The sequence below is a fragment of the Aptenodytes forsteri genome, unplaced genomic scaffold, assembly GCF_000699145.1.
Source record: "Aptenodytes forsteri isolate BGI_AS27 unplaced genomic scaffold, ASM69914v1 Scaffold336, whole genome shotgun sequence".
Taxonomy (NCBI): domain Eukaryota; kingdom Metazoa; phylum Chordata; class Aves; order Sphenisciformes; family Spheniscidae; genus Aptenodytes; species Aptenodytes forsteri.
In genome coordinates, this window is record NW_008794911.1 from 1,892,706 (window position 1) to 1,908,592 (window position 15,887).

The following is a 15,887-nucleotide window of genomic DNA, read 5'->3' on the forward strand; positions in this document are numbered from 1 at the left end:
GCCTTTCAATACTTAAAGGGGGCTTATAAGAAAGATGGGGGCAAACTTTTTAGCAGGGCCTGTTGCGACAGGACAAGGGGGAATGGCTTTAAACTAAGGGGGGGTAGATTTAGACTAGATATAAGGAAGAAATTTTTTCACAGTGAGTGTGGTGAAGCACTGGCACAGGTTGCCCAGGCAGGTGGCGGATGCCCCATCCCTGGAAACATTCAAGGTCAGGCTGGACGGGGCTCTGAGCAACCTGATCTAGTTGAAGATGTCCCTGCCCAGGGCAGGGGGGGTGGACTAGATGACCTTTAGAGCAACCCAAACTATTCTATGATTCTATGATTTAAAGAACTTCAGGAAGCCAGCTACATACAAAGTCTGTCAAAATAATTTAAGTAAACAGTCTGAGGCTGGGGATTTGAGGGAAGAGAGAGGGAAAGTTATTCTGTTTTCTTAAAATGTACTTGTAAAATGACATCTCACACTTTTCTGATAAAGAGTGATTTTTTTTCCCCCCAAGTTATTGCATCCCTTTCAGCTCTGCAGTGGAATTTCATGGGTGTGATGAAGGATGATCAGCCATCTAAAGTTGTCTGTGTATTTCCTACATGTGGGGAAAGAGAATGATCATGCTGACACAAAAAAAACCAAAATCAAAACTAAACCAGGTTTAAGAGGAAAGGGTCACGAGATGGGTATCTGTGAAGGTCAAGTAGATTTCACTCTTGCAAAAGTGTTATATACTGAGGAAGTGACTTCTACTGGAGCCAGCAGTCTGAAGTTAACCTGTGGGTGGAAAATGTGCTGCTGATGACCCATGCTATTTAGGATTCTTACATAGATTTTGCTTGTTACAGAAATTTTAATGTAACCATATGTATAAAACCACAGAGAACATTTCTTTACTAAAAGTAACAAAGAAAGGTAGTTGAACTTGGAAATTCTTCTGATATTTAACAAAATTATTTGCTGTTTTAAATGAATTAAGATGCTTTGTTTACACATTTTACTAATTTAAAACTGTAGTGTATAAAGATCAGTCATGCCCCATAATGCACATTGTTGTTCATTCGTTTTATATTTTAAAAATTTTACTAAAGTAGTACCAATACATTTTTGTTTACTTATCATTCTTTGGTTAAGCCTATGATGTCAAAATTCCCTGCTTGAGTATGTACAGCATTTTCCAGTTTCTTTGTTTTCCTTGCTATGCTTCTTGCAATTCTATACAGAAACCTTGGCAGTTCAAACTTAGGGCTCTTACTGCTCTCTTTCCATTTTTGTATTTGTTTTCTTTAGACATTATCATTTTTAACATAAATCATACCTACGTCTCTATATTTGATCTCATTTTTATGCAGTTTTTAATTCCTGATATCTGGACGTAGACTTTCCAACTTTTCAATGTGTGTTATGAACTAAACTTCAAAAGAGTACTGTAAGAGAGAGAAAGGAATTTTTGGCTTGCCCCCCAGGCCTTCCAGAGCACTAGGGTCCTTGGAGATTTAGGAAGCCCAGCAAGTTAGACCTGACTTGATGAATCCATAGCTGGCTGCCATGCTTGCCAGGGTGCATGCAGAACCAGCCTATCCAATGATTCTTGACACAGGCTGCCTAGGATTTTAGTGAACCAACTCTCAGGAGGAGTTTGGGCCTCCTATAGGTATGTTACTCTAGAGATCCTGAATGGACTGCCATAAATTGCCCTGAGTCTTAATGTCTACAAATACAGGAGTCCAGTTCCTGCAAAACACATAACCTGAAAGCTGGAAAGCAAAGGGAAACTAAGAGCATAACCCATATCTCCCTCATTGGGGAGCCTCAGGTCCTAAGTTCCATGCAAAGCAGCTTATTGAGAGCTTGGAGACCGTAAGAAGCCAAAAAGCTTAGGAGCTCCTGGAGACCTGGCTTTCCAGCTGTTTGGCAGCCCATCAGGCAAGAAGTTAGGGATTCTGTGAAAACCAGAAGCCAAGCAAGCCTGGCAGGCTACTCACCAGCCATCTGGCTGACAAGAGAAAAGATGAAGAGGCACGCTGGTAATTTAGCCTGCCTTTCTGCCTGGTTTCTGTCAAAACTTTTCAAGAAGTCGTTGTGTTCTTATGGAAGGTTTTGGTTCCATTCCATTAGCATTTTCTGATGGAATACTGTTCCACTGGAAAATATTTGACCAGCTTTCCTTGTAACTTAGTTTATAATAGCTACACATGCTAGTCAACAGCTTGTCATGTAGCTTCTGTACTTTTAAATTAGACTTGCTAATTGGATTTTAAAAATCTATAAAAAGTTTAAACCCCATCCTCCTCACATTTTTTCTTTTTCATCTCTTTGTTTTTCCTTCTTGACCATTTTACTTTTTTCCTATCTTTACCCTCTCACTTGCCACATGGGACTTCCATAGATTTTAAGGCAAGAAAAGAGCACGGAGATCATTGTGTCTGATTTGCTGCATAATATAAACCAGAAAATTTCAAGCAATCATTTTATCTAGTGCAGAAGCTTTTGATTGAACTATAACATATTTTATACTTCATGCTTGTTGTTCAGATTCTCAGTGGTCTGTAATGGTAAGTGGTACAATATGATATGATTGCCTTCTCATATACCACTCTAATTTATGGAACCATGCCAGAATTGCAAAGACACAAACAATAATTGTTATAACAACTTATTAGTTTGTGTTGTCACTGCATTGATTGTTTGCCTAGGCTGTCCTCAGAACATGCTGATATTGCTGTCTTGCATCTCTACAATATTAAACTACATATTAGTGATGACTATCTCATAAAGATATTAATAATTATAAGAAGTTTGCTTAGACACTTATTTGGATTCAATTCAATCCAAAACCAATGGAAACAATGTTTAGTTTTTCCAGTTATTCAATGTTATCTGTTTCTCATACTTCCATTATTAAAATGGTTTTCAAAATAATCTAAAGCAAATCATGACGTTTTCTCTATTGTGGCCTCAAAGGATTTTGATATTAGTAGTTTCACTGCTTCTGTGAAAAAAAATTAGGATTTTGGCATTTACCCGGGACTGAACTTCAGTGAGAGTTGTGAGGAGGGGGACGAAGAGTAGGTGTAGTCCGCCAGACTGAAAAGTAAGGAAAACAATAGACAGAAGGACTACTAGAAGTTGCATGAGTGACTACGTAGACTTTTTTTTCTCCCACCATCTTTTAGAGAACATGCATTGCATGCTTTCTTGGGCTGTACACTTGGCGAATGGACTTTGCTTTTTTTTCTTGAAACTATCAATAGCAATATACTTGCCAAGTATTTAACTGTGTGATGATCAAATCCCTGAAGAGCCAGGAGTAAGGAATTCTGCTCTTCCAGGCTACAGAGTAGCATTGGAGCCATGTTAAAGCTACTCTGCTTTGCTGCCCTGGCTTTAGCTGCTTCAGTGAGGTGAAGAGGACAGGAAAATCCATGTTGATTGTCTGCTGCTTTCTCAACACATTGCATTTTTGCAACACAGAAGAAGACTTGTGAGATGTAGTGAAGTAGTCTCATCTTACAAGGTGTTTCTTCATCAGTTCTGCTACAGTGGAACCCTCCACAGCTGTATAGACAGCAATAAAATTAGCCTTTAAATATAATTTGATTCATAATACCATTGAGTTGTTTAGTAAGAAAAATGAATAGAAACTTCATTATTTAAATTGTGTTTCCCTTTTTCACTGAACAGCTATAATATAGAAATTTATCTGTTGCATTTCTTTATTTTGAATTTTAAATTGGGTTGTGCATTAGGATGATAAGTTATTCATTTGGCAATAGAGGATGGAAATGGACAGTTTCCTTCATTAAAGAAAAGGTAGTTTAAAGGTGACTCTTGATAACTAAAGTTTATTTGCACAGTTCCCCCCAGCATACCATCACTTTTTTGGGCAAAAGCAATCCAGTTTGACAAATTAGCTTTGACACCTTAAGCTTTTTAAGATGTTCTAAGAGTGAAATACTACTTGTTTTTAGCCAAGAAATTCGGAGAAACTTTTATCTTTCAAGTGGAGTATTTTTAAAGATAAACACAATGTGTTTTTGTAATACCGTGTTTAGCTTTAAATCTTTCAAATAAAGAAACCAGTATTCACTTTGGAAGAAATAAGAAAGGAATTCAGTTACAAAAGAATTCAGTAGTTCTTTTACAAGAACTGTATGTCTCAACTTAAGGCTGATGAACTTTATTTACTTAATGAAAATAACCACAAAAAAACATATAATATGATGACAAGAGAGCCCAAAAATCCCAAATGTTCTCCTTGTATAAATACTGTGGAGATCAAGTGATTTTTCCAAATCTGTCTGTCTGCAAATATCGTAATGCTTTCTGCTCCTAATTAAAAAAAATATGTGTAAAGCTGGTCTATTTCACAGTATTTGTGCTCTTGGCAGAAGCCAACGTAGAAATAAGTGAAAAGGGAAGGTTAACTAAATTTTGTTAATAGTCATGCAGTTCAACAGTGTGAAAATATGTGATTAAAGAGTAACAGGATGAGGCTTTTATTAGCACAGCAGGTAACTTTGCTAGCCTCAGCATCTATGCCAGATAGGGTTTTTTTTTTACTGCTTGAGATTGCAAACTCCTCCCCTTGAATCCAGTTTTGAAATAATATTTATTTATCATACTTTCTGAGGATAAAAACTTTGCTGCCCACTAGTTAGAAGATGTGGTCATGTGAAGTAATGAAAAATCCTGTTATCTCTTCCCATCTTCTTCAGCCACTTAAAATGTAGTTTAACAAACTATATTTCTTCATATCTGTCATCTCAGGTTAAATATTACATTAAAAGTTATAATAATGACAAAGATTTAAAATGAAAATATTTCCTGTTAATACAGTAAAATGTTCTTGCTCCCCTCCCCCCAGTTTTTTTTAACATTTTTATTGCTTCTTTAAATGTCTTTGTGTTTGACCTCTTACTTTTTCCAGCTCAGGAAATATTGCTAAAACAGAAGCATCCAGCCTATCATTAACACATACACTCAGATGTATACAATAAAATTATCTATTTTATTGCTTATTGGTGGGAGTGATTTTATCAATAACTTTATCTATAAAGGCTGTTTCTTAGGCTTTATTCTTACCATACCATTTTATTTTCTTGCCTAACTCGAACTGAGTAGCCTTGTTAGGACAACTAGGAAGTAAGGTTTTGTCACAGTAGGTAAGGGGGGGAGTAAATTACCTAAACTCACTTAAATGCATTCTGCTTTTCTTTCAAGTTGGTTTTTGTATAGCTGTATCCTAAGATGTTCTCTAAGCTTTTCAAAATACTTGAAGTTTGTTGAATAACTTCATATGTAACACTAAAGAAAGTAAATGTAGTTTAATGGCTATATTAATAGATTAGAGCTTGCAGTATGTAAATACTGAAGTATAAATGTAGTCTTGGGCTGGAAATGGAACACTTTCCACTTCAAGTTCAATATCACAATCATATTATTACCCGATAGTAAACTACTACTTTGAAACAATGACATTTACATTTCTACAGTGAAGTTTAAGGACTATGGGTAAATATGAAAGCTTATCACACAGTAATAGCTGGAAATGACAAACCCTTTGGGTTAAGTCTCACAAAAAAAGTTGTGTGTTGATTAATTTACAAGGTGGAATTTAAAGATTGCATTTTTTTCTATGTGAAACAAAAAGTGCAAAAAAGATTTCCAAAGAGATGTTATATATGATTTTTCTTCTTTTCTGTTATAAAAAGTTATATATGATTTTTCTTCTTTTCTGTTACAAAAATAAGTATAGATCAAAATGCCTGAGAATATTTGCAAACTAAAATCACAGAAATTACTTTAGACTTTATAGTATGAACAGCTATCTGATCATTAATACAAGTATACTCAAAGAACATAGATTCAAAAGAATTAAATCCAGACCTCCACAATCACAGGCACAACTTCATATAATTTCTTCTTTAAATATCTTTAAAGTATGGCAATTCTATATAATAAATACACGTCTTTCAGTAAAAAAAAAAAGTAGAAATTTACTGTACAAAGCAAGTATATGGTTTTGCTAAACGATAGCAAAAAGGTTGCATTTGTTGTTTAAATTTCTTTGGGAAAAAAAAAGATCTTGTAAGTAACATAACAGATTTTAAAGCTCTCATTTCCGTTCTTCTTTCTGCTCATTGTTCTTCAAATTTCTTGCTTCTTTACTTTTCTCTTTGTCTTGCACAGACCACCAGACTACACCCACAATCACATTTGGGAAACTTTCCTGACATGTGGTTTCTGCAGTTTCCCTCTGCTTTTCATCACTGGTAGAAAGTTCTGTCCTTGTGTTTAGCTGGTTTCGCAGACAATTATTGAAACTTTTCTTTTACTTACTGCTGGATTGTTTATATATTATTCCATCAGTTTAATTGGATGGTACTCCTTTACAAAATGTGGAAAGTATAAGCTTGTCAGGAGAGAAATTTAACAAGTAGGTTTATAATCACCTGGAAGGAAAATATGTACAGGTAGGAAAATATAAAATGTTCATATTAGTTCATTAAGATGGAATACAGATTATCTTATCTCTTCATGAAACGACTTTCAAGAGCATGAATACATACACAAATCTCTGAACCATGCAAAAAATCAGAATCATTTTCATGTATAGCAGGGCCCCTTTCAAATCTTAGACACTTTACCTTAGAGTTTACCTCTTGAACAGAAGCCTTTCTCATTTATTGAGCCAATATTTAGACACAAGGTAATGCACACTTCTGCAGTAAGTTTCAAGGAATTGAAGTAAATGTAAAACATCTCATTTTCTTTCCTTCGCCTGTGTCTGCTCATTTAGCTGTCTAGCCCTCTAATACATATAGGTAAGAAATTCTGTGTGGAAATCTTTCTCTGTAACCCATTATCTACCACCTTTGGTCAAATTTTAAAATTTCAAGACAGACATGAAAACCGATATCGAGAAATACTGTTTTTATTCAGGTGATACATTTACATTGTGGTATGTATACACTAGCAATGATAGTGAAACTTTTATGCTAGCGTATCCATGGGAAATACGCTGTAACCCACCTTCCTTTACATGCAGCTCACATGGTAATAGAAGTGACAGAGCACTGCCCTTCCTTCTCTGTTTCTCTGAGCTGCTTTTCTGAGTCACAAACCTTTATTGTCCTTCTTCTGCGTAAACATTTAGATCCTCTTTTAATTTCTGTAAGGACCTCTGTTATTTGTTCATTCTGGTTTATTTAGGACTTCAGCACGAAGTTTGATTTTGGATACTACCCTTTTTCCACATGCTGTGGCTTCTGGTTTTGACCCTCACACTATATGGCTTTAACCTCTCCCTTCCAGTCTCAAGAATTGCACTGCCTGTGGTGGAAAATGTTTCGTTCCTGATGGGCCTACCCACTGCTTCTGCTTTCTGTGAGAAGGAAACATCACAGCTAGGAGTTACGTTTGGCATTCTGTTTGGCAACAAAAAAAGATGAACTGCAGCATCTTCTGGAATTTTTATTTACCAAGTCCATGAGCAATTTGATGGATTTGCTCAGCAAAGCTAACACAATACAATTGGACCCTACTCTGTTCATAAATCAGCCCCCAAAAATAAATAAATATAATCAAAACCATTCTTGGTCTCAGGGTCACTCCCTAGCCCTAGGAAAGTTCATACTATCCATGTTTGCACTTTCATGAAGTCCTAAGACCTTTCAGTCCAAAAGGGTTTCAGGAGAGTGTCTGGTAGTTTTTATTCAAAATTCTCCTATTGACCTGTTGAAGGAAGCAAATGAAAGAAATCCCACTTGTAGACCTTTCTTTCCATCTCTGCACATTTACCATCACTGAGGTGCCTGGGCTAAAATTTCTTCTACAAAGTTACTGCTGACCATTTGGCCAGTCACTTTTACTCTCTTTCCAGTGTAATAACAGTTTGACACCAGGCCATCCAATGCCACCTGCAGATGTGCCACCATGATGTCGCCAAGAATCTCATATGACCCATTTTCAGTTCCTATTTTCAGTACCCTTTTGTGAAGGGTACGATTTGGGCACTAATGGCATACTTTTAGTAAATAGTTCCATAAAAATTAGATGACCATCAAAAAACACCTGAAATTCTTGCCCATAGTGGTTTCTGACCTGTATCTATTTTGTCATCAATAGTTCATTTGCTTTTCTTAAGTCTTATGTTTCTGCAGAAATCCTTGTTAGCCATAATTAAGTCATTCACTAGTTTCTATATTCATTGGACAAAGAACTTTAAGAAAACTACTCATCTTTCCAGATCCACATCTGAAAGGTTGAAAATCTAACAAAAAATGTTGAGCTGGATTATAGATTGCATAAAGAAGTCCTGATAAACACAAATATCTAAGCTTAGTATAGAGGTCCACTCAACTAAAGTAACTGATGGGCCCATTCAAGTAGAAGTGGTGAATTCTCCAGATTACATTGCAATACTTGATATCCTCAGGTTAGGCATTTGAAGTTCCATCCACCCCTTTGCTAATTATTATGTTTACAATGACGTTTCTGAAAATGCTGCTGCATTTTGCAGTGTTGTCTTTCAGGCTCTGTATAACTAGGCATCCTGAGAATCCCTTCTAGATGGTTGTTGGCAAAATGTTGCTTAGAGTTACCCACAGATTGAATAAACGTGTAAAAAATCATTCCAAGAAGTAGATGTTTTTTCTATTCTGGCATTGTTTCTGTCCACAAGGAAACTGAAAAGAGATTGTCTAAAATAATGTAATCTTACATGGTGGAACACTTACCAAAGAAAGAGATACATTTCTTTTCAAGCATCTCAGTTTAACGGAGTGCAATGAATCTTGCTCTACAGCATTGGTCAGTGACTATGTAACTTAATCAGTTAAGAATTTGTGCTTAAACAAAACTTAGATTTATACCCTGTGTGCTTTTAAGGGTACATGAAGTACTGTATGCTGCGTGTCACTTTACCAGATACTGTCAGTTCCTCTTTGAGGCAACCAAATGAATTCCATACCTGTTAGTTCAGTCTCACAGTGCCAAAAGTGCTGGTTTTCTCTGTTTTACACATTGACATGTAAACATGTGCTTGATAATTTGAGTTGACTAATAAACACAAGAGTGTGAGAACAGACAATGCTGTGTCAGACCAAAGGTTCACTGACACAGTATTCTGTTTCTCATAGTAGCCCACAAGGGATGCCTAAGGAAAGGTAGAAGAAGAGGGCAGACTTGCAGCCGTGGTTCCCCTCCCCAGAATGTTCTCCCACCTTCAAGAAATCTGTGGCTCAGGAACTCTTTAAATCAGAGGGAATGCTTTTACATTGAATAACCCTTAATGGATTTTTTTTTCTGTGAATTTGTCTAGTTCATTTCTAACATGTAAACTTCTAACAGCCACTGTAATCCTGCTCCAAGGACTTCAACATCTTAACTATGCTTTGAAAATAACTTTGTTTTATTCTGAACATGCCACCTGCTAATTTCATCTGAAGCTCCCAGGTCTTCTCCTAGAAGAGAAGTCCCTGTGTACCCTTTCCATTCTACTCAAGATTCTATACACCTCTATCATACTGCTCCTCGTTTTTCTCTTTTATAGCCTTGAGTGTCCTAGTTGGTTAGTCATTCCTTCTACAGAGCAGTTCCCTACCTTTGATTATTCGTCATCTTTCTCTAAACCTTTTCTAATTTTACTACAACTTTTTCAAGATGGAAAAGATGGACCAGATCTGCATACTGTATTCAAGATCAAGGCACACTGTTTAGTTTTCTATTTCTTTTCTAAGACCATACTTCCCAGAGGTTTTTCCAGAGTCGTATTTGTGTCCGTTAGTCACATTTTACATTGATTGTTCATACTCTGAGGTGCACCATGGTTCTCCCACAGAGGCTGTCATGACTTGTGTAACCTCCCCTCTTAAGTATTCCTGAATAGTCATTTGCATTGATATAAGAAAATAATATTACTACTCCTTTGTCTTAGCTGTCAGACTTAATGTAGGAAATAGTAGACACTATGAGAGCCTAAACAGGGGTTTCTATTGCTGTCTTAGATGCCCTAAGGTATGTGAGGCACTTACCTGGCAAATATGATACAGCAGATAAGGGAGACTTGTACCCTTCTGGAGTGACAGCTTGAGGCCGTAAAGAATACCCTGTGGTATCTAAAATGACACTAGATACCTTCATTTAGGCATTGAATTTCTGCCTAGATGGTGGTATGTAAAACACTCTAACTCTTATATGTCAATCGAGAGCTCTGAGTTCCGAATTAGCCATACTTCTTCGTGAAAGCAACACAGCAATAGCTGCAGTTTTGAATAATTATGTCATGCCAATCTCTTTTTTTAACATTTGCATATAAATACAGATTGAATATTTTAAAATAATGTTTCTTTTGATTCTCATTTAGGATGCTGGGGAAATGGTTCGATCCTTTGTTGGTGGCTTGGAGCTGATAGTCAATTTGCTAAAATCAAAGAATAAAGAAGTTTTAGCAAGTGTATGTGCAGCCATTACAAATATAGCTAAAGATGAAGAAAATTTAGCTGTTATAACAGATCATGGAGTCGTCCCTCTGTTGTCCAAACTAGCAAACACAGTAAGTAACTTCTAAACATATTATACTAAGTATCTGAGTTTCTTATGTCACACTGCATTATACCCAACCAAAAGGTTATGACAAGAGCGGTAGATTTTGCAGCAGCTACAAGGAAGAGCTGTAGAATCCTTCCTCTATGAAATGTATACTGGACATTAAAACACTCTGTGGCTGGTACTAAAATTGCTTTGGAAGATGGGCTTCATTTTAATAGTCACTGTTGCTGAATATTGCTTTTGAGAGATGCAGCTGCCATATAAAAAAAGCACAAAGGGTCAAGAGAGCAATAAATCTGAACCATGCAGCGAATCTCAATGATGGCGCTATATGTTACATTTTAATGCCAATCTTACCTAATTTCCAGTCAGTCTAAAAGCACCTTTGAAATAATATAAAAATTCACAGCATTTCCTACAAAGAGAATAATAAGGGGCTACTAGCTCCATGCCTTACAGCTCTCTCCAGTTTTTAATTGTACTACATTTAAATTGGGATGCCTTAAAGATGTTTGAGAATACAATTCTGCTTTCCTATGAAATTTTTATTGTATTATGTTGTCTTTAATTTATTATGTTTTTACCTTCTTCAGAACAATGACAAATTAAGACGTCACTTAGCAGAGGCCATTTCCCACTGTTGCATGTGGGGGAGCAATAGACTTACCTTTGGAGACACCAAGGCTATAGCTCCTTTAGTACGTTACTTGAAGTCAAATGATCCATCAGTTCATAGAGCTACAGCTCAGGCTTTATATCAACTTTCAGAGGATCCCAACAACTGTATCACCATGCATGAAAATGGAGTGGTGAAGGTGAGGTGGAAAGTTTTTCTTACTTGGAATTCAAATTATTGAAGAGGTTTGGCACGGTCAAAAGAAAAGATCTTTCATTTGAAATAGTTCTTGAATACTGCTGTGTACCTCAAATTTTCTGAACTTTATCCTAAAAATGTTTGGTTAAGTAGTGAATTAGGAAACAGTATTTCAGTGCTAAAGATATTACAGCTAGGTGGTTGTTAGGAATGGAAATATGATGTGGACATTCACCTCTAGAGTACTTGACTTAACTCTGACCTAGGCTGGTAGTGATATCACATCAGCATTTTGTCATTCTCAAGTGACTTTTGCAAAGTTGGGTTATCTTGATAGATAGTTGCTTAGTATGGCAGAAAGTCACCTAGGAACTGAGTGTAACTGGATTTGGGGACAAATTAAGATAGAATAATACAAAGGCTTAGTTTACCTGGAGCTGTTTCAGTGAATTCTGCATTTACTTATAAAAACTCATATTTTAGGAGTTAAGTATGAGCACATTCTGCAAAGACCTTACTCTAGAAAGAATTTTTCTCTCAAAAAGATTTTTCTAGCAAAGTTTTATCTCACTAGTTGAAGCCAGTAGAGTTATTCCTTTGGCACAGAAGAGATAAGGATTATGGCCTTAGAGATGGAGATTGTAGGAGCTCTCAATTTTTATAAATTTCTTGAAATATTCACTGTTTACAGACTTTTCATTTTACTTCATGTTCAGGTAAATGTATTGAAAGTAAGAGTTGACTTATGATGTAGTGTTACTACTAATGTTGAATGTACGCCTGCACTAATGATTGTGCACTTTATTGTGAGCAGTTTCAATTCCGGCACAGTCTAATGGTCCTGCATTATCATACATATACCTGTAGCTGGCTATATCTGTAGTCGGATTAAAAAGATCCACTGGTCAAAAATGTTTAAAGACTCGGTTTAAATGCCAGTACTTGAACTGACTCAGATCTAAGGTGCCCTTTCAGTGCTGGAGAGTAACATCTTCCCATCACAGTTGCATTATACTGGCCACACAGCACAGGAGAATACATATGGTACTACAGCTCAATTTGAAACTGGTGTCTGATGACTTTTTAATGTTGCTTATCTTTCCATTTAACTGACATAACCCATTTTCTGCCCTCCTGTCATCTGTTGTTTTCATTCATTTTATTATGCAGGTTTTAGTACACTGAACGTACTGTATAAAGCCGATTTTGATGATATACTTTTGTAATAATTCCATCTCAGTCTAGGTTCATCATTATTTTTCAGTCCTCGTTAAAATATTTAGACTAATTAAAAACATTTATTTGCACTTGCAGATAAATAGGGGTGTACAGAAAAATATCACAGGTGTTTAATTTTTTTATTATTCACAGTATTCTGGAATGACTATAATATGTTAAGGGAGAGAAAAGAGAACTGATAAAAGGAAGAGCGAAACTACAAAATAAAGGAACTTGGGTTATGTTTGTTGCATCTAAACTTTTTGTCCAGGATGCACTTCTCTTCTTGTGTACAAGAAACTTGTATTTTTGTAATGCAGTTGGACAAGTGTTTGAATGTGGGTTTGTATGTGGGTCCATCACAGAACTGAAGTGGAAGCGCTTCTCATCTCATAACTGATGGAGGGCCTGAATATATGAGAGGATATATGACCAATTCTCATCACGTGTGCCAGCACACACATGTACTTGTATCATATAAACATTAGTAATATGACGGGAAGCAGCTGCATTTGGTCCATGTTGAGACTAACAGCCCAGGTAGCAGTTCTGCTGAAAAGGACCTGGAGACTGGATTCAGCAAGTTGAACATGAGCCAATAGGGTGCCCTGGGAGTGATGAAGGCTAACAGGATCCTGGGCTGTGTTAGCGGGAGCATAGCCAGTAGGTCGGGGGTGGTGACTTAGCACTTACTAAATCACGTCAGGAGTACTATGTTCAGTTTAGGGTCCAAGTCCATGCACAAAGATGGTTGGGGACTGAAGCACATGACTTGTGAGGGAACTGAGCTTGTCTAGCTTTGAGAAAGAAGGCCTCTGGGCAGCAGTGCCTAATAGCAGCCTGCCAGTATCTAAGAGAAATTTATTGAGGTGACAAAGGCAGATTCTTTACCGAAGTGCATGGTGGGAGGACAAGAGACAATGGTCATAAATTGAATCTGATGGGTTCCATCTGGATATAAGGAAAAAAATTCTACCGTGAGGGTAATGAAGCACTGGTACAGTTCCCCAGAGAGGCTGTGGAGTCTCCATCCAAGGGAATTTAGACCTGACTTGACAAAGCCATCAGCAACCTGGTCTGAATTCAGTGTTGACCCTGCTTTGACTAGGAGGTTGGATTAGATGACCTCCTGAGATACCTTCCAACCCAAATGATTCTGTGATTCAGATCATCTGATTTCTATCAGATGAAAAATAGTGAAAATAATAGGAAATGTGGAAAATAATGATTGATCTTTGCAAACCACTTCTTCACTATCTTTTGATAATTAAGCAGTATTCTCCAGCTTCTCAATGGACTTTATTGAGCCATACCCATGGCATATTCAATTAGGGAAAACAGCCATAGTTGTGATAATAAGCTTTCCACATTCAGTATCCAGAAACAGTCACCCTGTCTAATGTGGCAGAAACCATCTTCACTATACTTAGTCAGATGGGTATCTCAGAAGAAATGCTGTCAGAGGAACAGATTTAATCACTCTGTTGTTTAGATACTTAGGGAGATGTGTAGGTTAAAGTGTCTGAATTCCACTCTGTATCATTCAGAAATGAAATATTCATTCCATGAACAGAAAATTCACTTGAATTTTAGGTCAGGGCTACAAAGGTATGTGACTAAGAGATACAGTGCTATCCCACATACCTTGAAGTATTTCAAAATTCCATGAGGTTTGACTAATCCTTCTCTGTAGTTCGCAAGATCTCAGGTTTTTTGGGGAAAGCAGTCTGATTGCAAACAAAACTGGTTCTGTAATGAATCTTTAAAATGCAGCCAAACCTGATCAAGAATTAAGAGGTTAAAGAGAGTTAAGATAAAAACACCTGTGACTGCACATTGCCATGAAGGAACTGGAATAATTCTTCATACCTGCTAAGTATCACAATATGCAGAAGTCTTGGGAAGGATTTTTGGAAGTGATTCAGAATATCAGTGAAATCAGCTCTAACCTTAAAAGGCTGCACTGTTGATTCATGCCATAAACTGTTCAGTTTGGTAGACTGGAATCTCTTCATAGCCGGGAGGTGACTGTGAACCAAATACATAGCCAGGAAAAGAAACATTACGATTCCTTACTGCTCATTTTTCTTACTGGCAGTAAAAAATGAAATATCCTCAGAAGACACTAATTTACCTGAAGGAGTAGTTCTTGCTAGTCCCCCAAAAAGCAAAAATAATGGAAGTTTGGCGGAGTGTGTTTTCAGATAAACTAAATCAAACTAGTCAGATGGTTGATGTCATCCATACAAAGACTGTCAGCCAATAGAGTCAAATGTACTGAATAAGTGTAAATCTTTACGAAGAGATCTGTCCAGCTCTTCAAGTAAACTGCCTTCTGTTCAGTGTCCTACTGAAGTCAGTGTGTATAGCGTAGAATCTGAAGTCCTAGGGTCACCCAGCAAATGTGTAACAATGAGGTGTAACAACTTACAATTGTAAATTGAGCCTTGAAAACAAGTTTGATACTTTTAAAATTAGAAGATAATAATTATTTTAAGAAATCCATCCAGATGAAGAAGTTCTTTAAACATTTCCCATAATTAGTGCTAAGAGCTACAAATAATTAGGTAAGCTACATAGAATTATCTTATTCAACACCTGCACATATTTCATTTTTCTGTGTGTTTGTTTTCAATTAAATTCAAGTGAACATTCATGGAAGTACTTAATTACAAATGCTGCAGGCATTTAATCGGGAGAATATGAAAGTAATTATATCTAAACAAACAAAAACATTCTTCACAAATATTTCTGTATTTTTAACTATCCAGATATTTTAAAATAGCATTTTTTCTAACATAATAAGTATAAATGGAGCTGTTATCAAAGCTTTATTCCTTTAAGTCTTTAAGAAATCCTTAAGAAAAAGGCAAATTGATAAAATGGGTAAGTGCAAACAGTAGGACCCTGGAGCAGTTCCCAGCTCTTATGTCCAAATGCATAGCTGGCCACATACTGATTGCACATTAGGACTAAACGTGGATGCATACATTCTGTTCTGTGTCAAAAAAAAATGCAGGCGCAGAACTGGAACCACAATATGAATGAACAGTTGGGAATCAGGACTGCAGAGCATATTGCAAAATGCATTTGCCTTTCAACTAGGATATAGCCAGAGAGAATCCAATACCAGTGTATGTGTTAAAGTTGACATGGCTCAGAGATCCATGTTAATAAACTGTGAAAAACCTGTTCTCCCTAGGCCATAAAGGGACAAAAGTGCAGTAAGAGGTCATCAGAGCTAGCTCTCTTGAGCTACCTTGAGCTTTCTTACCTGTCTAGCTTTGGTAGCATGGAGCTCAGT

General features: G+C 36.7%; 1 protein-coding gene across 1 annotated transcript in view; it reads left to right on the forward strand.

Annotated features, from left to right (window-relative positions):
- Window positions 1-15,887, forward strand: part of ARMC4 (armadillo repeat containing 4) — a 95,127-nt gene that overhangs the window by 55,655 nt on the left and 23,585 nt on the right. Inside the window, exons 18-19 of the mRNA XM_019470999.1 lie at window positions 10,367-10,555; window positions 11,145-11,366. Of these exons, the coding sequence (XP_019326544.1) occupies window positions 10,367-10,555; window positions 11,145-11,366 (411 nt within the window). The remainder of the gene's footprint in view (window positions 1-10,366; window positions 10,556-11,144; window positions 11,367-15,887) is intronic.